The 26114-nt window shown below is 49.1% G+C and overlaps 1 protein-coding gene across 1 annotated transcript in view; it reads left to right on the top strand.

Moving 5' to 3' along the window:
- Window positions 1-26114, top strand: part of TFRC (transferrin receptor) — a 454042-nt gene that overhangs the window by 398486 nt on the left and 29442 nt on the right. Inside the window, exon 18 of the mRNA XM_085635983.1 lies at window positions 25193-25333. Within this exon, the coding sequence (XP_085492109.1) occupies window positions 25193-25333 (141 nt within the window). The remainder of the gene's footprint in view (window positions 1-25192; window positions 25334-26114) is intronic.

Below are 26114 nucleotides of genomic sequence, written 5' to 3' on the forward strand. Positions count from 1 at the left end.
GGCATATGTCAGCCACCCCTCTAGCTGGGTGCATTACGCCTATGGTGTGGGCACAGGAGCAGGAGCCCTGTGCCCCTACAGTACCCGGGTCCATTCCTGGGCACTGTAAGTGCAGTGCTGTCATTTAAGAATACATGGTGCTGAGAGCTTGTCAAACACGAGCTCCACAGCACCATATTGGCAACACTGAAGCCTGGGAAGTTTGGTATCAAACTTCTCAGCACATTGAACCCACACTGATGCCAGTGTAGGATTTAATGTACTAAGCACCCCAGAGGGCATCTTAGAAGATGCCCCCTTACAGCTAACTTGCAATCCACGTCTGCTCTGAGGCTGCCCAGGCTGCCACACAGCAGACACGTTGCTGGACCCCTGGGTGGAAGAGCCCCTGCTCTCCCGGGCCTGCAACAATGCACATCCTGGGTGAGGTGAGAAATCTCCTCCCCCAGGATGAGCAAAGGGAAGCTTCAAAGGCATGCCGCCAGTTGGAGTTTCCCCAGGCCACTGCAACCCCCCACTCTGGCGGGAAGCTTGGCCGGAAACCCCATACAAGGACAGGGGATGTGCCAGCCTGCCCACCCCACCCCTCAGGTGGGGGAGGCGAGGTGAAGCACATCTCCGGGCTCTCGCCATCTTGAAGATGGGAGGCCCTACCCTATCAGGATTAGGCTACTGCCCCCCTCCCACAGGAGAGAGGCAGGATAGGGGGTGTACCCACCCCAGGACAAGGACCCATTGGTCCCTGGCCTTCACCTACCTGTAACGCCCCTAAATCTAGTATTTAGGGGCCCCCTGAACCTTCCTTCCTCAGATTCCAGATAGAAAAACGACAAGAAGAGCAAGAAGAACAAAGACCTGCCCTGCAGCTGCTAAAAAGAGAAGAAGACACCAACTGCTTTGGCCCCAGCCCTACCGGCCTGTCGACTCTCGAACCTGCACCAGCGCGGCATCCCACGTGGCCAGCAACCTCACCAACCCCGGAGGACCTGGCTACCTTTTAGCTCTAAGCCCCTGGGACTCCCACGAGTAGAGGCTCTACTCAAGAAACCTACTTGCTATCCCTGGCACCAGCCCGGGACCGCGGACCCAACACACTCTGCACCAGCCAAGCCTGGCCAGTGCCGGAGTGGACAAAGACCCAGAGGACGACCCCACGGCGACTGTGACCCAGAGTCCGGCACCCAAGGACCCCCCTCGACATCCCGGAAGAAGCCTGCAGCCTCAGAACCAAGTGCCACCCCAGCCGCGATCAACCAGAGGGTAAGATTCCCGACGTCAAAAGGCACCCCTGCACCCGGCGCCCTGCGACCCCCTGTGCCCAATCCCGGGGTACCCACCTAACCTACAACTACCCAACTTACCTCTCGAAGTGGTGGTGGCACCTGAAACATCCTCGTCCCCGAGCCTGCAGCCTCTTTCCAAACCGGAACATTCCCATTGATTTCCATTGAGCGCCCTAAGGCTCAAAAGCACCCTGCACCCAGCCGCCCGAGTGGCCCTGGCAGTGCCCTCTCTACACTAATCTACTTCCCCACTTGCCCTGAGTAAGTGACCAGGAGCCCAGCTCCCACAGCCGCGTGGCTTGCCAGACAGCAGCCACCAACCAAGGCCCCCCTATCCCTCATAGGATAACATTGGGCCCAACTCTCTCTGCACCCGGCCGTCCTGAAACCGCTGAGGGTGAACCAACTGTACCTACCTGACACTGGGGGACCCCTGAGTCCATGCCCGGAATTTCAACACTACCAGTCGAGTACTTACCCTTAAACCGCTAACTTCCTTTTCCTCATAGGGTAACATTGACTGGCTTTTTCTTCAAAAATCTTCTAAGTGTGAACTTTTCAAAACTGCAAAAATTCACCAAAAATCAGCCAAGTGACAAAAACGAATTTACTCACCTGCTCCTAGGTGAGCTCCCAGTGCTGGATCTTGGTGCCCAGCCCTGACTCTGAAAAGTGTTCACAACTATACTTACTTCTAACTCATTTTTCTCCCATAGGAAACCATTGTCTGCTTTTCTGTGAAATTTCTTCTAAGTGTCTACTTTTGCAAATTTGAAATATTCTTTTAAAATCGTACCATTTCTGCAAACGAAATTACTTACCTGCTTTTGATAAGGACCCCAGTCCTGGGTCTAGGCACCCAGTCCTGGATTACTAAAGTAACGATAAAGTACTCTACCTGCAATTTGAATTTCTTGCCATAGAGATCCATTGAATGTTTTCTGTGAAATATTTTCTAAGTGCTAACTTTTGAAATAGCTAAATATTATTTAAAAATCATTACAGTTATTAAGTCGACTTTCATCACTTGATTCTGAATACTGACCCCAGGCTGGTTCTAGGATCCAGACCTGGAATTCCAAAAGTAATCTGAAAAGTAATTTATTACAAATAACCTGAATTTACCATTGAGCTCAATGCATTGTTATGTTTAGGAAATAGGATTGTTTATTGCAACCAACTGACTGTTTACACAAATTTATTGCTTGAAACAAAAGTATTTATATTCAACCTCTCATTCTGAGAAAGTATATTTTTACCCCCTTTGTGGTTCTAAAAATAAAACAAGCATATATTTTATATATACAAATCATTGGCCTAGAGTTCAGTTATTGAGTGTGTGAAACCATTTGCTGACTGAGTGTGTACAATAAATGCTTTACACTGTCCTCTGGTACTGCCTTACTGCTCGACCAAGCTACCACTTTTGAGAGTAAGGTCATACCTAACTTTGACCTCTATCAGCCTCTGGGGGACTGTGGACTCTGTACACCCTGTACCTATTAGGGAACAGTATATACAGAGCCACTTTCTCACATTGTTGCACTGCCAGGCTGGACAAACCTCTAAGGTGACCAAGCCTGAAGTAAACACCAAATGTAGGATGCCACAATCTTGTGTGTGGTGGAATTGGCAATACTGGTACAAGGTGAAGCCCACAAGTGGTAACCTAGGGGGTGTAGTGAGCCCAGGGTTACTACATCTCAGTAACTTTAACGGACCTCCGATACCAGGCCTTGAGATTTCGACTGACCCAAAAGGAGTGAACCAAGAAGACTGCGGACCCAAGAACCGTGGAGCACGACGGACTTTCCGCCAGCTTGCCTGCTGCACCTGACCCTCATGGAGCAAACCACTAGTCCTGCTGCTGTGTAGACTTCAGAAAACCCGGAGGGCTGCCAGTACCTCACCAGCTGCCTGAGAAACTCCCTTGGAGTAGAGGAGCTACTCCCCTGCAACTGACAGACATAAGTTGCAGTCCACCGAGTTGCAGCTCCCCAGCCAGCCCCACACAGCAGCTCCCCAGTGAGAGGACCCTGTGCTCCTGAAGGTCATATCTGTTGTCCCACTGAGTGAGGGAGCACCAGGACCAACCGGAGCCACACCGGACTAATACCCTGGGTACCGGACTCCCTGCTGTAGGCAAGGCTTGATATGTCCAGTCCAGATGCCAATGCCGAGGAAGACTGACTTGCACATTGAGTGACTTCAGATCGAGTTAAACCCAAACAGAGTAGCCCACTGTCCTATTTGGTCCCTTCTGCAGAAACCAAAGACCGATCGAGTCTTTTACCTCAGATGCCTCAAAGCACCCATGCTCCAGAGCCTGAGTCAGAGGGAGGTGGCCATGCCAACGGACTCCCCAGACCCGCAAGAGCTAATCCATCCTTGGGTTTGCCCCGACTGGCCTCTGTGAGCGGCTCCTGCACTGGATCCAACGCCAAAAGACGCCACTGCACACGAGCCCCACAGCCCGAGAAGTAGACCAACAGTGTCCCTACGTGCTCAAGGATATCAAGATTCAAGCTCCCCTCTGGATTCCCCCAGTCTCGGCTGGCAGCCTCTTTCTGACCAGACCATTCCCCCGTATCCTCATTCTACATAAAATATACTCTTCTTCACTCCTCAAACATCGGCCAGATAAGTAGCCTCTCCTGGGTTCGATGGCATCTTGCATCTACAATGTTCCCGATGCCAGTGTACACATGAGGCTGCTACAACAAGCTCTGTAAAACCAGTGGTCTCAGTTTTCAGACCTCTGAGAGGACAGTTCTCTCAGGATGCCAGACAGTCTCTCCAGTGGTGGATGCAGTCGCAGAACCTTTGCATAGGAGCTTCTTTCAACCAGGAGCTTCCTGAGCAGATTTATCATGGATGCTTCCCTCCAGTGTTGGGGGGGGGGGGGGGCCCACGTGTGATCTCTACAAACTCAAGATCTGTAATGGAACAAGGAGCTGCTGTACCAGATCAACATGCTCGAGCTGAGGGCAGTCTATCTCTCCCTCAGGTCTTTTCATCCCTCCATAAAGTCAAGCCCCCGCCTGATACAGACAACATGACTACAATACACTACTTAAACAAGCAAGGAGGAACCAGGTTATGGTCATCCTCAAATCCGGGCCTTTTGGCTACGGACATAACCCATAACAGTTGCACGTTATGTGCCAGAAGGATGACTTTGACGATGATTAGGGAGCAACAATATGTTCCTCAACAGGAAGATCCTCGCAGTTATCAAGACCACATGGTCTGGACGCCATCGTTGTTACTAACGTACTTGCCATTCATGCAGGCTACACTACCTCCTCGGACACTGTTTCACGTCTACTCGGCAGCTTGGTCAAAGTTTGCAGTCCATTTCTCCCAAATCACAGCCTGTTCCTCAGCAAGGTCCAGGAACCTCAGATGACCAGGAGGAGGGAGAACTTCGAGATCCACACCAGGAATAGGATGACTACGTTATACCCACACGCTCTTCTCCCTCTTCTGTGCCCATTGATTCCCCACCGGAAGAAATCAGTGAGTTCCATTACCTGCTTGAAAAGGCTGCCGAAGCGTTTGGCTTAACAATCTCAAACTAAATGTTTTTTTGAATTTAAAGAGCCCTTTCGAAAGTCTGTTAGAGCTATTTCGATTGTATGTTACATATGGGATGAAGGACTCAAGGTAATAAACCCCAGCCACGGTGATTCCAGCCCTATCCAGATTGGAGAAAAAATATAAAGTGCCGGAAGATGCTCCTGCCTGCCTTGTGGGTCAACTGAAGCCTGACTGTAATCTCTCAGGCTGACTAGAGAAAATCCAAGAATCCTTCAGCTCCAATCACCACACTTCCCGAAAAGGAGGCAGGTGCTTTGATAATGCTGGCAAGCGATTCTCCTCAATGTCTGCTCTGGTGGTCAGAGCAGCCAATGCTGTCGCAAGCTTGGGTCGATGTAATCTGCAAATGTGGTGTGACAGAGCTCCAACCATTGATCATCTTCCTGAGGACAGTAAGACTGAAACAAGGAAGATCCTCCAGGAAGGAGAGGGGGTATCCTCTGAGGTGGTTTGTGCAATGGATATTGCCACTGGAGCATGTAGATGCTGGGAGTCTCTGCAGTGTTGCTCTGTCAAGGATGGCTCAGGGCTATGTCATTTAGACCAGAAGTACAGAACAAAATCCTTGACCTTCCATTTGATGGAGAGGCGTTATTCAGGAAACACATCGATGAGGTTCGTCAGAGATAAGAGACCCAGACACTGCCAAGTAGTTGGACGCTTCAATACCGAAAGGTCTCTTTAAGGGAGCGCGAGGAAGAGTTATTCCTTCCTGCTGAGGTGCATACCAGCAATATCGGTATCCCTCTTACTCTCCTCAGCCATATTGACCACATTATACCTAGCCAGCGTCAAAAACAATCTGGGACATACTCCTGATTTACTGCTAGAGGGAGAGCAGGGCTGCACAGAAAAAATTCCTCACGTCGCCAATGACAAATTCTAGGCTCCGACTATCTCCTTTACCACTCTTCCACAAGTTTCCTTGCGGGGCTTAATTGTCGCAATTTCAACCGTTGCAAAAAATAAGTCGACCAGTGGGTCCTCAAACTTATCCAGTTCAGCTATTCCTGGGATTCCCTTCAAATTTCACCATGCCAGATCGGAAAGAGGTAAAGCACCTACATATCCTGCATTTGGAAGTTCTTTCGGTGCTCTGTAATGGAGCAATAGAATCAGTTCCGACATCCCAGACAGGGAAGGGGTTCCAATCCCGGTTTCTTTTTGGTACTGAAAAATTTCATACATTGGTGACCGATTCAGCATTTGAGGGCTTTAAATACCAAAGTCCTTCAATGATCACATTGCAGGACATTTAGTTACTCCTAAACCCAGGAGATTACATGGCCATTCTGATGGATACATCTGCCAGTGGATTCCTCACCTTGTGAATATCCCCTGCGCCAGCATTCCACGGAACTTTTCTTCCCCAGCATTCCACGCCGACGTGGGCGACGTCATAATACACCGGCTCCGCTCGCAAACTCCGATCGACGTCACCGGAGCCATAAGAAGCCCACGTCGGCGTGATGACGTCAGTTCCCTTTTTTCCGCGCCTTCGACGCGCAACGGTTTTTCTCCAGTGCTACTTTGTAGTTTGGTCGTGTATCTCTGTTTATTCGGCTATGTCTTCGACTAGGAAGTCGGGCTTTAAGCCCTGTAGGGAGTGTGGAGGCCTGATGTCGATAACGGATCCTCACCAGAATGGTTTATGGTGCCTCTCCTCGGAACATGATATGGAGGAGTGCGGATGCTGTAAAAGCATAAACCCGAAGGCACTCAAGGAAAGGAAGACCAAGCTCTTCATGAAGAAGATTGGTGAGGAAAAGAGAGGGAGGAAGAAGGAGAGATCGAAGAGAGAGTCATCGACTTCGAGGTCGAAGAAACACCATAAAAAAAGTAAACATTCTAGACGTCGATCCTCGAAGTCCAAGAAATCGAGGTCGGCTTCGTCTCATCGACGTCGGAGCAAAGGTTTGTCTCCTTCTCCTTCACCTTCAAGGTCTCCGGAAGGTTCTCCTTCGAGGAAGCAGACTCCGAATCAGTCTCCGAGGTCTTCGGCTCTGTCTAAGACGTCGACTCCGGTTCGGGTGGAGTCGGATGCTTCTATGCATGAGGAGCAGGAAGAGTCTGTTCCAGTACCTGAAGATTCTGAGGCTCCAGTGGAGGATATTGCGGAGCCGGTGCCAGAGGCCCCACAAGAGGTTCCTTTGCCTCAGTTCCCGGCCCCAGGTACGGATTCGGCTAATTTCTTAAATGCTATGTATGGCATTTTTAATAGGGCGGCCTACCCATTCGGAGCACCAGCTGGTCCCGTGGGTCGGATGGCCTTTACAATGGGGGTGCCACAGCAGTATGCTCAGGCCCCCTTTATGCCCTTTATGCCGATGGCGCCTTCTTGGCAGTTTCCGGCACCGTCTGGGGATCCGATTCGACCTCGGAAGGTTCGACAGGCTTCGGAGCCTCCTTCGACGCCGAGACTGGCTCCATCGACACCGAAGCCGACTCCATAGACGTCGAGGCTGACTCCATCTGCGCCTTGTCTGGCGCCGTCGACGCCGGTTCCTCTGGTTCCGCTGACGTCTGTTCCCCGAATCCGGTCGAGGAGGGAAGCCCAGAGGGTGTTGGAGGAAAGAAGATATCGAGAGGTGGAAGAAGGTGAGGTTGATTCTTCTTCGGACGAATTCGAGGGCATTGAGGAAGCCAGTGGGCTGGATACGACCCCAGAGTGGGAACATACATCTGCCAGGTCTTCTCCACCTCATGAGTTGGCTCCCTATCACGTGGTGATAAAGAAAGCAGCGGAGCTTCTGGATTTACAGCTGCCTTCTGTGGAGTACAAATCCAACCTGCTCACAGAAGTGTTACAGGTATTAGAGGTATGGAAGAAGCCCCTTTCTTCTCCTGCAGTGTGTAGACAGGTGGCAAGAAGGTACAAGGTTGCACCAGGGGATCCTAACTTTTTATCCACTCATCCGTCCCCGGACAGTTTGGTGGTGCAGGCTTCATGCTTCCGGTGCCTTTCCTCAGTCTCCAGCTGACAGGGAGTCTAAAAAGGCTGATCAGGCAGCCAAAAAGACCTTTTCGACAGGAAGCATGGCGTTAAAATCGACTAATGCTACATGCCTGCTGGGGCGTTACGTGCACGCTCTAATGGATTCCATTAAGACCTTGGCTCCTAAGTTGCCTGAAGGGATAAGTCATCCTTCATGGAGGTTGTAGCGGACACTCAGGCAGCTGCCAGGCAAGTTATCCAGTCAGGGTTGGATACTGCGGACTCCGTGGCAAGGATCATGGGGTCTTCTGTTGCTGTAAGAAGGCAGGCTTGGCTCCGTAACTCTGGTTTCTCAGCGGATGTTCAAGCTACGCTGGTCGATCTTCCATTTGATGGTCAGAAGCTGTTTGGGGAGAAAGCGGACTCTGCCCTTCAGCGTTTTAAGGACAGCCGATTGACTGCAAAATCCTTGGGCCTGCAAGTACCGGCAAAGGGTTCGACCTTTCGAAAATTTAGGGGCTTTGGGCGATCGTCTTTTCGCTCTTACCGGCAGCCCCAGCAGCAGCAGAATCCCCTCTAAGTCCTATAGAGGGAGGCAAAGGGGTCGGAGGTTCTGGACGCAACCCCTCTTCTTCCTCCTCCTCTGCTCCCAATGAGGCCTCAGGGAAGCAGCCCTAGATCCCCCATCCTGGATCATGTAAGGCCTGTGGGGGGTCGGGTGTCCTACTTTCTACGGGGTTGGAAATCTGTTACAACAGACCTTTGGGTTTTGAACCTCGTGGAGACTGGGTACGCCCTTCCCTTTCGGGAGTTTCCTCCCCCTTACCCTCCTTGCCAAGGTTATTGCTCGGAAGACCATCTGCTTCTCCTGCAGAAAGAAGTTCTAGCCTTGCTTCAAAAGGGTGCGATAGAGGTGGTTCCAGAGCAGGAAAGGGGTCAGGGATGCTACTCCCGTTATTTCCTGATTCCCAAAACGGACGGCAGATTGCGTCCTATACTGGACCTCAGAATCTTGAAATTTTACCTGAGACAGGAGAAATTCAAGATGCTGACCCTTGCGCAGGTTCTTCAAGCGTTGCAGCAAGGAGACTGGATGGTGTCGCTCGACTTGCAGGACGCGTACTTCCATGTCCCAATCCTGAAGTCGCACAGGAAGTATCTCCGTTTTACGGTTGGGTCGCAACATTACCAGTTTGCGGTCCTCCCGTTTGGTCTTACTACCGCACCTCGAGTCTTCACAAAGGTGATGGCAGTGGTGGCTGCTCATCTCAAGAGGTCGGGGATTCCGGTTTTTCCCTACCTGGACGACTGGCTTCTGAAGGCAGAGTCCCCAGAGATGGTGCAGCGTCATCTGCAGGTGACAACTCAGCTGTTGTTCGACTTGGGTTTTTCAATCAATGTGCCCAAATCTCACCTGGTGCCCTCTCAACGCAACCTGTTTATAGGGGCAGTACTGGACACTACTGTGTGTCGAGCATTCCCTCCTCAAAGGATTCTCGACATTCAGGAGATGGTCCCTTTATTCCACAGTGGAGCGGTTGTTCCAGTTCTGAAGGTCCTTCGTCTGCTCGGTCTGTTCGCTTCCTGCATTCTGTTGGTCAACCATGCACGCTGGCACATGAGGGCGCTCCAGTGGTGCCTCCGCAAGCAGTGGTATCAGCACAACGGGGATCTCAGGGAGTCAGTCAAGATCTCCAGAGAAGCTGCAGCGGATCTGTCTTGGTGGAGTGTAGAGGGCAATCTGTCGCAGGGAAAGCCCTTCCATTGATCTCCATCAGTGGCCACAGTGATAACGGATGCATCCACCTTAGGGTGGGGTGCGCATCTGGGGGATCTGGAGATCAAGGGTCTTTGGTCTCCAGAGGAAAGGTTGCTTCACATCAACCTTCTGGAATTGCGGGCGATTCGTTTGGCGCTCAAGGCCTTCCTCCCTTCCCTTCGCGGTCAGTCGATTCAAGTCCTGACAGACAACACGACCGCGATGTGGTATGTCAACAAGCAGGGAGGTGGGGTCTCTTTGTCTATGCAGAGAGGCCTTACGTCTATGGTCCTGGGTTCAGGACCATCAGATTTGTCTGATGGCAAATCTGGCCGGGGTGCTGAACGTGCGTGCGGACAGTCTCAGTCGGCAGTTCTCCGCCGACCACGAGTGGAGGCTCCATCCGGAGGTAGTTCGTCACGTCTTTCGGACGTGGGGATCTCCTCGGGTGGATCTGTTTGCCACTTTCGAGAACACGCACTGCCCGTCATTCTGCAGTCTCCAGTATCCGATGCAAGGGGCGTTGGGACGCGTTTCAGTTGAGTTGGGACTCACATCTCCTTTACGCGTTTCCTCCCATACCCTTGATTCCTCGGGTTCTGAGGAAGATTCGCCAAGACCGGGCCCAAGTCATATTGGTCGCCCCGGATTGGCCAAGAAGGGTGTGGTATACGGATCTTCTCCACCTCTCCTCGTGCCCTCCGCTCCGTCTCCATCTGAGGGCAGACCTCCTCTCGCAGTCGGAGGGGCAGGTTCTACACCCCCCACCTCCAGAGCTTACACCTTCATGCCTGGAGATTGAACGGGGCAACCTGAGTTCTTTCTCTCTCCCACCTGATGTGGTGGATGTTATTTTATCGGCCAGGCGACACTCCACCAAGTCCGTTTACTCCTACAGGTGGTCTAAATTTGTAAAATGGTGTGGAGAGAGGTCCGTTGACCCTTTAAAAGCCCATCTTTCCGATGTTCTCCAGTTTGCTCTTTCCTTGGCTCAGCAGGGCTGTGCTGTGGCCACGGTTAAGGGCTATCTTTCGGCCTTATCAGCTTTTCTGTGCCTTCCAGATCAACCATCACTTTTCAAGTCCCCGGTTGTTCTGAGGTTCATCAAGGGCCTTACAAACATGTTTCCTCCCACTCCATTTGTAATGCCTCAGTGGGACCTTAATCTTGTTTTAACCTTTCTAATGGGGTCCCCCTTTGAGCCTCTTCATACTTGTCCTTTGAGGCTGTTATCATTTAAGGTGGTTTTTCTTGTGGCCATAACCTCGGCAAGGAGGGTGAGTGAGCTTCAGGCTCTTAGTTCCAATCCTCCTTTCCTTACCTTGCATACTGAAAGGATGGTTCTCAGGACCAGGGCTGCTTTCCTGCCAAAGGTAGTCACTCCGTTTCATTTGGAGCAGTCCATTACTCTCCCTGTTTTCTACCCTCCTCCTCACCCTTCCAAAGAGGAGGAAAGACTCCATCGTTTGGACCCGAAGAGGGCTGTTAGTTTTTATCTGGATAGAACCAAGGACTTTCGCCTTGATGACCAGCTCTTTATTGGCTACATTGGTCGTTCTAAGGGGAAGGCGGTGCACAAGCGCGCGCTGTCAAGATGGATAATTCTGACCAAGATCTGCTACACCCTGGCTGGTAAGACTCCTCCTGATGGTATTAGAGCGCTTTCAACTAGAGCTAAAGCCTCTACATCTGCTTTGGCCCGGGGTGTTCCTGTGGCAGATATTTGTAAAGCCGCGACTTAGGCCTCCCTCCATACTTTCGCAAAGCATTATTGCTTGGACTCTGAGATGAGGAGGGAGGGCCACTTCGCGCGCTCTGTGTTGCAGGACTTTCTGGTATAGGAAGGTGGACACCCTCCTCCGGGAGTGGGGACTGCTGTGGGAATCTATTCACAAGGTGAGGAATCCACTGGCAGATGTATCCATCAGAAGAACAAGTTACTTACCTTCGGTAACGCTTTTTCTGGTGGATACAGTATCTGCCTGTGGATTCCTCACTGACCCACCCGCCTCCCCGTTGTCCACCTTTGTATACCATGAAATAGGTCTTGTTGATATGCTTTTATGCTTTGTTGTGCAATTGTAGGAAATGCTTGTTTATTTAGCATTCTTTTCCTTTGTATGCTATGCATATGTGTTGGTGTATTGTATACTGTGTATACTTTGAGTCTGTCGTTAGTCCACCTGTTCGCCTCGAAGGCACGGGGAAAAAATGGGTGGAACTGACGTCATCACGCCGACGTGGGCTTCTTATGGCTCCGGTGACGTTGATCGGAGTCGCGAGCGGAGCCGGTGTATTATGACGTCGCCCACGTCGACGTGGAATGCTGGGGAAGAAAAGTTCCGTGGAATGCTGGCGTAGGGGATATTCACAAGGTGAGGAATCCACAGGCAGATACTGTATCCACCAGAAAAAGCGTTACCGAAGGTAAGTAACTTGTTCTTTACACCGGATCCATTGCAAAAGACATTGATCGAGGACCCCAAAACCGGACATTTAATGCTCCGCATCAAAAAGAGCTGGAAAAACCTGCCCCAGTTCCACCTCCAAAGACAAAGGACTCTGCTACCTCCCCTTTCAGAATGCCTTTACCACCACCTCCACCCTCTCCTCCTCCACCTTCTCCGCCCCTGCCTCATCATTCCCCAACACCCTCTCCGGATGATAATGTCTGTGATGACATGGGGGACGTGCCCCATGACCTACCTACAGGGGACCCCACTCCCACAGGTTCCCCAGACCCATGTGACGACTACAACATCCCTGATATTCCTAACGTCCCACAAGATGATTTCTACCCTTCGAGACCATCCCCACCAGAAGACTCATTAGGGTTCAACCACTTCCTACAAAGGGCTGCACACTATCACGGGGTGGATCTCCATACCGACCACGTGGAGGAGGACTTCCTTCTCGATACGTTTGACACTACGCATAGGGCTACCTCCATACTGCCCATGCTCAAAGGAGTTAATAAACACGCGCCAGAAATCTTTAAAGACCCAGTGAGAGCCAGGGTCATTAACCCACGAATTGACAAAAAATATAAAGCCGCCCCTACAGATCCTTCCTACATCAGCGGGCCGGCACCACTAGATTCACTGGTAGTGTCTACAGCACGCAAGAGAGCCAACTCCCAAGCGTCAGGAGAAGCACCACCACCTGGCAAAGAGTCTAAACTATTAGACGCATCAGGCAAGCGCACTGCATCACAAGCTGCCAACATATGGCGTATCGCTAATACACAAGCCCTACTAGCAAAGTACGACCGGGCCCATTATGACGAACTAGAAGCCATAATGCAACACCTCCCTGACAAATATAAGAATAGGGCAAACGAGTTAATTCAGGAGGGCAAAACTATCACCAATACCTCCATCCGTTGTGACCTAGATGCAGCGGACACTGCCTCCAGAGCCATTAATACCAGCATCCTCCTCCGTCGCCATGCCTGGCTAAGGATCTCCGGTTTTAAACCAGAAGTACAAGCTTACATCCTGAACCACCCCTTTGACCAGGAACATTTGTTCGGCCCAAAAGTGGATGAGGCCCTAGAAAAGATGAAAAAAGACACCGATACGGCGAAGTCTATGGGAGCCTTAATATCACACCCTCCCAGGCGCTCCTTTCGCCGCTCTTCCTTTTGGAGCACATCCAGAGGCTACTCCACTGACACTGCTTCCACTTCATATAAGGCCCCTACCCAATCCACCTTTACCAGGGGTTACCAAAGAGGCGGATACAGAGGCAACAATAATAAAGTCAGAGGCAAGACCAACACCGCCTGCTCTGCCTCCTCACCTGCCCAATGACTCCTCCACTCCCCCCAGACCATCCCACTCCGGTCAGGAGCAGACTCCAAAATGTAATGTTCGAGGCATATGAGCTGCAGATCACACACTGAGGATAAGATCGCCATCTGGTGTTGGGCTCGGATGATTGCAGGTTGTTGTTGTCTTCGGAAGAAGCCTTTGGTCACGAGGTTGGTGACTCCTCCCCTGGACAACAGTGCGCATGGGCATCCACTCCATCGGCAGATTGTTTTTTTCCGCCATTGGGTTCGGATGAACTTTTTTCCGCTCCAGCAGAAAACTTCCAGCAATCGATTTAACTCTTTAATCTTCATTCCATCGACGTCGACATCAACTCGGACCGGTTCCGGAAGCGGCTGATGGACAGGACACCCTTCAAAAAATGCCCCCAGTGTGGAGCGAAGTTCCCCCACAGTGACCACCACGAGGTTTGCAACCTCTGCCTGTCGCCGGAACACAACGAGTCCACCTGTCCAGCTTGTTCCGCTTTCCGTTCGAAGAAGACCCTCCGGGACCGAAGAGCTCGACGCCATATCATGGCCAAACCAGCTCCAGAACCGGAGGACATCTTTGCTCAAGATGTTCCCGAAGACGACACCGAAGATCTCGAGATCGTGTCCGAGGCAGACGATTCCGATGACCTCATCACTCCAGGGCAGCGTGTGAGTACCACCCCCCCTGCCCCTGCCCCATCCAAAAAAGCATTGGTCAAGACTCCGCCAGCTGGGCCCAGTCGCGACCGGAAATCCTCTTCAGAAGCCCCGCCCTCGGGCCCGGCTCCGAAGACATCTAAGCCTGTGGGTGGCTCGGGCTCGAGCAAACCTCACCTGATTGTGCCTTTAACACCCTTGGCACCCAAACACCCACTGTCGGCACCGAAACAGGCTCCAAGACCGAAATCTCCTTCGGCACAGAAACGTTCCTCGGCACCGAAGTCTCCACCGGCACCGAGACGTTCTTCAACATCGATGCCTGAAAGTCCATCGGCACCGAAAACTCAGTCGGCACCGAAAACTCAGTCGGCACCGAAAACTCAGTCGGCACCGAAAACTCAGTCGGCACCGAAAACTCAGTCCCCGCCAAAAAAAGCTCATAAAGACCCGAAGCGGACATCACAGACACCACCTTCGGAGCCAGATGAACTTTTTCGACCAGATCCTACTCAAAAGCGGATCTACATCAATCCTAACACGGGACATGTGACTGCCATCCCATATAAAAAGCGGAAGCTGGACACTACACCTCCTCCAGCTCCCATACGGAAAAAGGACTGTGCTACTTCACCACTTCGTCCTTCCTCTCCTGTTTTACCTCCTAACCCGTCCCCCCCTCCTCCTCCTGATTCTCCTTTACCTTTACCTTTACCATCTCCCTATCATTCACCTCCTCCACAGGATGATAATGATGACTTAGGGGGAGGGGCGGACCCTGATTTATTTAATGATCCTGTTGATCCAAACGACCCTTTTACGTTCCCAGACCCAGCACCCATGGATGACTGGTCTTATCCTATACCTGACATGCCTGACCCCACTACCTACCCCTCCAAGCCCTCCCCTCCTGATGACCACCTAGGGTTCGGCCAACTTATAAATAGGGCAGCATCATTCCACGGCGTTACAATGCACACAGACGCCCTTGAAGAGGACTTTCTCCTTGATACCTTTGAGCAGTCACAAAAGACTGTTCACATACTGCCCATGATCAAAGGGGTTATAAAGCATGCTACTGAAGTCTTTAAGGACCCTGTTCGAGCTAGGGTTCTCAACCCACGCATCGAAAAAAAGTACCGACCAGCCCCGCAAGACCCTGCATACATTAAGGCCCAGCTCCCTTTAGACTCCCTAGTCGTATCAAATGCCAGGAAGCGCGCTAACTCACAGACAACTGGAGAAACGCCTCCCCCAGACAAAGAGTCTAAGCTTTTAGAAGCATCGGGCAAACGGGTCGCCGCGCAGGCGGCTAACCATTGGCGTATTGCGAATACCCAGGCCCTGTTAGCCAGGTATGATAGAGCGCATTATGACCAACTTGAGGACCTTATGCAACATCTGCCTGAACCTTTTAAGTCCCAGGCCTCTGACCTCATCCAAGAAGTCAAATTAATATCTAATGCCTCCATTAAATGCGCCTTAGATGCAGCGGATACTGCTTCTAGAGCGGTCAATACTAGCGTCTTACTCAGACGACATGCCTGGCTCCGTATTTCCGGTTTTAAACCGGAGGTTCAAACCGCAATTCTAGCTCAACCTTTCAACCAAGAGCAACTATTTGGCCCTGCAGTGGATACTGCATTAGAAAAAATGAAAAAGGATAATGAAACTGCCAAGTCTATGGGAGCACTGCAGTCTCATCAAAACCGGGGTTCCTTTCGTCGCTCCTTTTATAGAGGAGGCTCCAAAAACACATCAACTGAGACCACGTCCACCTTTAAAAATTCTGGACAAACATCCCCTAACAGAGGTTATTTCCGGGGAGGTTATAGGGGAAACAATAACAAAGGTCGAGGGCGGGGCAACAACAACACCCGCACCTCACCAGCCACCAAACAGTGACTTGCCACCACTCCCCCCAGACCATTCCACTCCGGTCGGGGGGCGACTCCAACAATTCCTGCCTGTCTGGACTTCCATCACCACAGACAGGTGGGTAAGACAAATTATCCAGTCTGGCTACTGCCTCGAACTCATACAATCCCCCCCAAACATACCGCCCAAACAACGTCCAATGTCCTCGCATCATCTCGCTCTCCTCAAACAAGAAGTTCAATCCCTGTTACAAAAACATGCGATAGAACCAGTCCCCCTTCAACATCAGGGAAAAGGGGTATATTCTCTATACTTCCTCATTCCCAAAAAGGACAAAACACTAAGGCCCATACTGGATCTCAGACTACTAAACCAGTATATACATTCGGATCATTTTCACATGACCACTCTCCAACAAGTCCTCCCACTTTTACAACAGGGAGACTTCCTCGCCACATTGGACCTCAAGGACGCATACTTTCACATCCCTATGCATCCCGCTCACAGAAAATATCTACGATTTGTGGTAGATGGGCAACACTATCAATTTACAGTTCTCCCATTCGGAGTAACAACAGCACCCAGAGTGTTCACCAAGTGCCTAGCAGTCGTGGCAGCGCATCTCAGAAGACAACAGATCCATGTCTTCCCCTATCTGGACGATTGGCTCATAAAAGCCAATACATACCAAAAATGCGTTCTCCACACTCATCGCACGATTCAAACTCTCCACGATTTGGGATTCACTATCAACTACCCCAAATCCCACCTACAACCTTCCCACTTACATCAGTATCTAGGAGCAACCATAGATACATCCAAAGCCATTGCCTATCCCAGCACAGCCAGGATAGCCAGTATACAATATCTCATCTCTCAATTTCAAACTCATCCATCTCTTCCAGCAAGAGTCTTCATGCAGCTCCTAGGCATGATGGCGTCATGCATCTCCATAGTCCCACACGCACGACTTCAAATGCGTCCCTTACAGGAATGCTTAGCACAACAGTGGAACCAAGCTCACGGACAACTTACCGATCTGGTGTTGGTGGACAGTCGCTCACTTCGATCACTGAAATGGTGGAACACCATCAACCTGTCCAAAGGGAGACCGTTCTTAGAGCCTCTTCCACAAGTTGTGCTAACTACAGACGCATCTCTCACGGGGTGGGGAGCCCACCTCCTTCACCATACCACTCAGGGCAGATGGACCAGCCAACAAAAACTGCTCCACATCAACCACCTGGAACTCTTAGCAGTGTTCCTAGCACTAAAATCCTTTCAAATTCACCTAAAGAACAAAACTGTCCTCATACGCACAGACAACATGACGACAATGTATTATATACAGAAACAGGGAGGGACACACTCTCTCCAACTGTCCCAACTGGCACAGCAAATCTGGAGATGGGCAATTCCCCAAAACATCTACCTGTTAGCAGAACATCTCCCAGGGATCCACAATCAAGTGGCCGACCTCCTAAGTCGCCACACACAACAGATCCACGAATGGGAACTACACCCCAAGGTTCTACTCCCCTTCTTCCAAAAGTGGGGACAACCAGACATAGACCTGTTCGCCACTCCCGAAAACACAAAATGCCCAACCTTCGCCGCCAGGTTTCCACACCCACAGTCGAAGGGCAATGCCCTATGGATGAACTGGTCAGGCAGATTTGCGTACGCCTTTCCGCCTCTCCCACTAGTTCCATTTGTGGTACGCAAACTGAAACAACAGTCACTAACACTAATACTAGTGGCTCCCACTTGGGCACGTCAACCGTGGTTCACCACACTTCTGGAACTATCTTTAGTTCCACATCAAAAGCTACGCCTCTCCCCGGATCTATTAACCCAGAACCATGGAGAAATCAGACACCCAGATCCTCAAACACTGAACCTAGCGATCTGGCTCCTGAGGTCCTAGAGTTCGGTTACCTCAATCTCCCTCCAGACTGTATGAATATCATAAAGGAAGCCAGACGACCTACTACTAGAGCGTGTTATGCCGCTAAATGGAAACGATTTGCCATCTACTGCGCTAATAATGACATACATCCATTGGATGCTTCCATCCAAAACATCATTTGCTATCTACTACACTTGCAAAGATGCAATCTAGCGTATTCCTCTATACGTTTACACCTAGCAGCCTTGGCAGCCTACTTGCAAAATAGGCAACACCTGTCCCTTTTTAAGGTACCAGCCATCAAAGCGTTTATGGAAGGTCTCAAAAGAATTCTTCCCCCAAGATTACCACCTGCACCAGTGTGGAATCTCAATGTGGTTCTAACAAGACTCATGGGTCCCCCATTTGAACCTATGCACAAATGTGAATTGCAATTCCTAACATGGAAGGTAGCCTTCCTTATCGCAATCACTTCCCTGCGCAGAGTAAGTGAAATACAAGCCCTTACACTTGAGGAACCTTTCTTACAACTACACCGTAACAAAGTGGTTCTTAGGACAAATCCTAAATTTCTTCCAAAAGTGATTTCCCCTTTCCATCTTAACCAATCAGTAGAACTACCGGTCTTCTTCCCAAATCCAGACTCGGTAGCTGAAAGGGCCCTACATACCTTAGATGTTAAAAGAGCCTTGCTTTATTACATCGACAGGACAAAACCTTTTCGAAAGACAAAACAACTCTTTGTTGCTTTCGCGCCACCACACAAAAGCAACCCGATCTCCTAATCAGGAATAGCCCGGTGGATAGTTAAATGCATCCAAATATGCTACCTCAAGGCTAAACGTACACTTACAGTTCCCCCTAGGGCGCACTCCATGCGTAAAATAGGGGCTTCTATGGCCTTCTTAGGCAATATTCCCTTAGAAGACATTTGCAAGGCAGCCACATGGTCTACCACGCATACCTTCACTAAACACTATTGTGTTGACGTGCAGGCCAAACAACAGGCCTCCGTGGGCCAGGCTGTCCTAAAAACTTTATTTCAAGCTGCTGCAACGGATACAGGCGACCACCGCTAAGGGGAGCACTGCTGTATAATCTATCCTCAGTGTGTGATCTGCAGCTCATATGCCTCGAACGGAATATGCTACTTACCAGTATGCATCTGTTCTTGGCATGTAGAGCTGCAGAGTCACACACGCCCGCCCGCCTCCCCGGGACCTGTATCTGTTCCAGCATCCGTCTTACTTAGACATTACACATGGACATCCTTTCTTTCTTTTCTATATACTCAATCTTTTCCCATCATGGCGAAAAACAATCTGCCGATGGAGTGGATGCCCATGCGCACTGTTGTCCAGGGGAGGAGTCACCAACCTCGTGACCAAAGGCTTCTTCCGAAGACAACAACAACCTGCAATCATCCGAGCCCAACACCAGATGGCGATCTTATCCTCAGTGTGTGACTCTGCAGCTCTACATGCCAAGAACAGATGCATACTGGTAAGTAGCATATTCCTTCTGTCTGGACTACCATTACCTCAGACAAATGGGTAACACAAATAATTTGGTCTGGCTACTGCCTAGAACTAATATCTACCCCCCCCCCCCCCCCAACATTCCACCCAGACAACGCCCAATGTCACAGGAACATCTAACACTACTAAAGCAGGAGGTAATCTCCCTCCTACAAAAAGGGGCGATAGAACAGGTTCCTGCCAACCAACAAAATATGGGGGTCTATATTTTCTCATACCAAAAAGGGACGAGACTCTAAGGCCCATCCTAGACCTCGGGGCCCCTAAACAAATACATACATTCAGACCATTTTCACATGGTAACACTTCAGCAGGTACTCCCACTGCTTTCCCACAACGATTTCCTGACCACTTTAGACCTAAAAGACGCCTATTTCCACATTCTTGTACACAACGCTAACAGGAAGTTTCTCAGATTTGTAGTGGAAGGCCAACACTACCAATTCAAAGTACTCCCATTTAGAGTCACAAAAGCACCACGAATATTCACCAAGTGCCTAGCAGTAGTGGCCGCACACCTGCGGAGACAACACATCCATGTCTTCCCATACCTAGACGACTGGCTGATAAAAGCCAACTCATACAACCAGTGTGTACAACACACGCACGCCACTATCCAGCTTCTTCACGAACTGGGCTTCACAGTAAACCACGCGAAGTCCCAGCTGCAACCGTCCCACGTAAAACAATACCTCGGTGCCACCATAGACACCTCGAGCGCTAGCCTACCCCAGTCCGGCCAGGATCACAAGCATTCAGGCTCTACGTGCAAAATTTACGGCACAACACTCCCTTCCAGCTCGAGTGTTTATGCAACTAATCGGGATGATGGCCTCTTGGATATTCATAGTACCTCACACAAGACTCCAGATGCGTCCTCTCTAAGAGTGCTTAGCGCTCCAATGGAACCAGGCCCAGGGTCAATTAACAGATCTGGTGTTGGTAGACAGTCGTACCCATCGCTCTCTGCAGTGGTGGACCACCAAAAACCTTTCCAAAGGGCGACCGTTCCTGGACCCGGTTCCTCAGATAGTACTGACGGACGCATCACTCTCCGGCTGGGGAGCTCACCTATTACATCACACCATGCAGGGCAGGTGGACACCTCAACAAAAGTTACTCCACATCAACCATCTGGAGTTACTAGCCATCTCCTTAGCCCTAAAATCTTTTCAAACACAGATTTCAGGCAAGGCAGTCCTTGTCCGCACAGACATGACAGCCATGTACTATATATAAAAACAAAGCGGCAAACACTCTCCACAGCTCTTTCAGCTAGCACAGAGCATATGGAGATGGGCCATATCCCAGAAAATCTTTCTTCTAGCCCAACATGTCCCAGGAGTCCAGAACACTGGCAGATCTGCTCAGCAGACAGACACAACAACTCCACCAGTGGGAACTCCACCCACAAGTTCTTCAACCATTCTTTCAAATGTGGGGGCATCCACAGATAGACCTCTTCGCCACCCACAAACACCAAATGCCCAAGCTTCTCCGCCAGATATCCACACCCACTGTCCAAAGGCAATGCGATATGGATGAACTGGTCAGGCAGATTTGCATAAGCTTTTCCGCCTCTCCCACACATTCCATTAGTGGTGCGCAAACTACAACACTCCCTCGCACTAATCCTAGTAGCTCCAACTTGGGCCAGACAACCGTGGTACACCACACTGCTAGAACTCTGTAGTGCCACACCAAAGGTTACACCTCTCTCCACACCTCTTAACCCAGAACCATGGCGAGATCAGGCACCCGGACCCAGCTCAGCTCAACCTTGCGATCTGGCTCCTGAAATCCTAGAATTCGGTTACCTAAGTCTTCCCCCTGACTGCATGAACGTCATCAAAGAAGCTAGGCGACCAACCACTAGAGCGTGCTACGCTCCCAAGTGGAAACGTTTTGTTGTCTATTGTCACAATACCATCAATCCCCTAGATGTGTCCATTCAACACATCATAGGCTATTTACTACACCAACAAAGATGTAATCTAGCCTACACGTCTATTAGACTGCACCTTGCAGCCATAGCAGCTTATCTACAAAACAGGCAACATCTATCACTCTTTAGAGTACCTGCCATTAAAACCTTCATGGAAGGCCTTAAAATAATAATTCCCCCCCAGAGTGCCACCCTCACCTGTGTGGAACCGAAATATCATTCTCACCAGACTAATGGGGCCTCCCTTCGAACCACTAAACAAATGTGAACTTCAATTCCTAACATGGAAAACCGCTTTTCTTGTAGCCATCACTTCCCTCAGAAGGGTCAGTGAGATGCAAGCACTTACCATTCAAGAACCTTATCTACAAATGCACCGTAACAAGGTTGTTCTACGTACCAACCCAAAATTCTTCCCTAAAGTCATTTCTCCCTTTCACCTAAACCAATCTGTAGAACTACCTGTATTCTTCTCGCAACCACAGACCATTGCAGAAAGAGCTCTTCACACATTAGATGTCAAACGAGCCTTACTCTACTACATAGAGAGAACACAACCCTTCCGTAAGACCAAACCACTGTTTGTCTTTCTCAACACCACACAAAGGCAACCCCATCTCCAAGTCGGGGATAGCCAGGTGGATTGTCAAATGCATTCAGATTTGCTACCACAAAGCAAAACGAACGCTATCTGTTCCCCCTAAAGCCCACTCTACATGTAAAATAGGAGCCTCAATGGCATTTTTAGGGAACATCCCATTAGATGATATCTGCAGAGCAGCTACATGGTCAACACCACACACTTTCACCAAACACTATTGTGTAGATGTGCAAACTAAGCAACAGGCTAGTGTGGGCCAGGCTGTACTCAAAACATTATTTCAAACCACTGCAACAGATACGGGTGGTCGCCGCGAAGGATGGGTACTGCTATATAATCTATGCCCAAGTGTGTAATCTGCAGCTCATGTGCCTCAAACGGAATATGCTACTTACCAGTATGAATCTGTTCTTGGCATGTAGAGCTGCAGATCTACACATGCCCACCCGCCTCCCCTGCTACCTTTATCTGTTCCAGTTTATCTTATTTAGATACAACACACATGGGCATCTTCACTGTTATCACTACGCTCCATCTTTCCCTGCTGGCGAAAAACAATCTAAGGATGGAGCCGAAGCCCATGCACAATACGATCCAAAGGAGGAGTCCCCGACCTCGTGACTTCCAAAGACTTTCCAAGAGGAAAAACAACTGCAAACATCCAGGCCCAACACCAGATGGCGATCTGTAAGTAGCATATTCCTAGCGCATGTCTCGATTAAAGTCCTTTTTACTGCAATTTCTCGATTTAGAAGGACCTCTTTGGGACCATCAATATGGTCAGCACAGATCCTTACAAAATTCATGAGGGAAAGATTTAGTGTTTTTCTACCGGTCAAGCCTCCTCAACCTCTCAGGCATCTTAACATGGTCCTGTCCCATAAAGCTGACCTCCAGTTCTTTCATGGAAAGTTGCCCTGCTTCTGGCATTTGACTTCGGCTAGGAAGGTCAGTGACATTCAGGCTCTGACTATCCAAGAATCTTTTCTACAATTTAGGGATGACAGAGTAGTCCTTTGTACCCACCCTAAATTTATCCCCAAAGTTCCGTCGGACTTTCACTTAAATTAACCTCTTATCCTCAAAACCTTATTTCCGTAACAGACAGCTGCAGCGAAAGAGACCTTCATTCGCTAGATATACAGCTTGGTCTTACATTTTATCTTCAAGGAACCAGAGCCTTTTGCCAATCAACCTAGCTCTTTGTGGCCTTCAGTGCCCCTCGGAAAGGCTATCCTCTATTCAAGCAGAGTATTGCACGTTAGATCTTAGGTTCTATCCAATATTGCCATGAATCTGCAGGAAAACCTTTGCGGGCACCTGTGCGTAACCATTCAAGATCGGTATCTGCACCAACTGCGCTCTTTGCCCGAGTACCTATCCAGGACATCTGCAGAGCTACGACCTGGAAGAGTGCCCCACCTATACCAAGCATGGTTTCCACAGTTCACATTGACGCAGTAGTGGGCCAAGCTGTGCTGAGGAACCTGTTAAGTAACGGTGAGCTCTCTCCTTCACCCCTGCTTCTTTTCGACTAGAACATTACCCTCATTTTCTTTCCTCTCTCATTTTCCTCATGTTGCCTTTTATGTTTAAATGTGTAAATTGGCCGATTGTTTATAAATGCATCAGGGAGTTAAATAATTTTCTGCCAATTTTGAAAATTATGACCTAAAGCATATCTTCATGTGTTAATGCTTATAATATTGATGCTGTACACTGCTCTTTAATCCAGAAAATGTGCTTCTAACTGCTAGCTACTCTGATTCATGCATTTGAATCTATGAAAGTTCCAATACTGGAGTAAAAAAAGTTACTTGCCTGTAACTGTAGTTGTACAGTTTTGTGATCTTTCAGAGTCCCATGCGACCCACCCACCTCCCCTGAGAGGCTCACCTTTCGGATTTTTGCAGATGCATGTCTTGCACTGGTGCTGTGTAAATCTGAGGGTCTGAAGGTTCTCTCTAGGGTGTGAAGTTCTGATTGGTTGAACCTATTGTTTGGTTTCTTTTACAAAACAATAGAGCGGTTACAAGGCTGAAATGGGCCTAGGCCTGGTTTCTGGTTTGTATTCGCTTTGCATTGCTATTTTGATATGCCGTGGATTCCCACCTTGACGACTGGGAATGATTCGAGCATGTGAATCTATGAAAGATTCCAATACTGGAGAACTACAGTTCCAGGCAAGTAACTTTATTTTCTTCAACATTCGCATCTTTCATAGTTTCACATGCAACCTGCCCACCACCCCGGTTTAATCCTAAGCCTTTCCAGCATACAGAAACAGTTAACCGACTTTACTACTTAACAAGCTTGAAAATTTGACAGTAGAAAACCTCTTACAAGGGAACACTTCAGCTTCTGTCTGATTTGCTGGAGTTTTAGTTGTTTATAGCGAAGTAAACAGGAAATAAAAATGTTTGTATTTTTGATGGTAGTGTTAAAAGATGCGCTCCTATGCTAACATTGGTTACCAGGTTACCAAGGGTTCTCAGCCTGAAGACAGAATAATTCAAGCCTGTGAAATCTATGAAAGGTGTGAATGTTTGTATTAACTGGTATTACAGGTAAGTAATCTTTATCCTTCCTCTTCCTGTTCTGTTGAGTGGGTTATTTTTACCATCTAAAAAGGTCCCAAATTGGAGATCTGCACACTGGTACTTGTAAATGTTTTATGCTCCACATCTGAGGACGCAGTCAAGCAAGAAACTGACATCAGCAAGCGGGGTGGTGTTTTTATATGGCTCTACTGTGATATTTCTGGGGTGCAATAAGAGCAACGCAGAGCTACAGTGTCACCTTGCCGCTCATGGGAACAATGCTGTGAACTTGCAGATCCAGTCTGGTGTCTAGAGGGATGTTCTACAGAAGAGGAAACTGTAGTTGGTTTCAGTAGCTCCCTTCTTTGTGACTAGTTCTTTTTTATAGGTCTAACACACATCATTCAGGTGTTTGACTTAAAAGGTATTGTATTGCACTACATATGTAAATAAACTTTTTTGGGTGCCCCATTCTACTTCTAGGTGCTGAAAATATTGATTCTAGTCCCTTTGAGGCCATGCTGTTGTGGACAGGTTAACCAGATCGATCCATGCCATGACATTACCTCCGTTATAGTCCTGACATTTTACATGGTGCCGTCTGGCAGCTTTAACATTGGTTTGGTCCAATTAGACTTAAATCTTGTAAAAGTACTTTGTATAAAGAAATCCGAGCACCACCATAGAATATAAAGCTTGTAGCAGTGCCTGCATTAACCTTTCCTCCTTTTCTTTCTTTTAGGGCATGGGACTTACCATGCAGTGGATATTTTCAGCTCGTGGTGATTTCAATAGGGCAACCGCTGCATTGAAGAATGACTTTGCCAACTCTGACTTGGATGACCACACACTTTGTCGATTGATGAACGACCGGGTTATGAAAGTAAGGCTCATGCTTGCAGTTACCATTGCTGCTTTCCTCTAGTCTTTAGCCTTGGGTCACGTTCATGGGAATGTTTAGTTGGGGTTGCACATTTAACCAGTTCACTGTAGCATTGCTAACAACTGGAAACGGAGTTGAGTTTGGTAGTAGTGTGTGTATGCTGGCTTTAGCTAGTAGTTACAGAATTTATACTTGAGCAGGATTGTTGTTCGTACCTTTGCTTGTCCTCAACAGCAAGTTCAGGGTTTTGCTACAAGTATTGTGTGGTCTGATGGGGCTTATCCATTCACAACATGGCAATCTGAATCATGGTGGGATGGTTTCGTTTTTGGTTAATTGGCAGAAGTAGAGGGCCTCAAGGAATTGTTGAATAAATATATATATTTTTTCAGATTCTTGGCATTGAAGTATATAGGAGTGTGATCACATTAAGGAAATGAAGTCTGATGTCTAAATCCTATGGCTTGTGCATTTTTAATCAAACTGCCGGACTCTAACGCCCTTCTACTGCAGTGGCGGTTCTTTGATTGCAGTTGGGTCTGTCAGCAAGTATATAAATGGCAGTCCTGGAACTACTGTGCTGGTATTTTGTAATCTTGCAGACAGAGGGGAATTTATTGGGTCTATTAAGATATTGATTCCATCTTGCAGTGCAGCCTCAAGAGGTTATTGTAAGATGTATTGACTGCCTCATCTAAGATGTTGTTAAAAGGCAGTCAAATGATCCCCCCCTCTGAATATTTCAGAGCCATTTTAATAATAAAGCACTGGAGAGAGAAAA

The sequence above is a fragment of the Triturus cristatus genome, chromosome 11 (genome assembly GCF_964204655.1).
Source record: "Triturus cristatus chromosome 11, aTriCri1.1, whole genome shotgun sequence".
Lineage (NCBI taxonomy): Eukaryota > Metazoa > Chordata > Amphibia > Caudata > Salamandridae > Triturus > Triturus cristatus.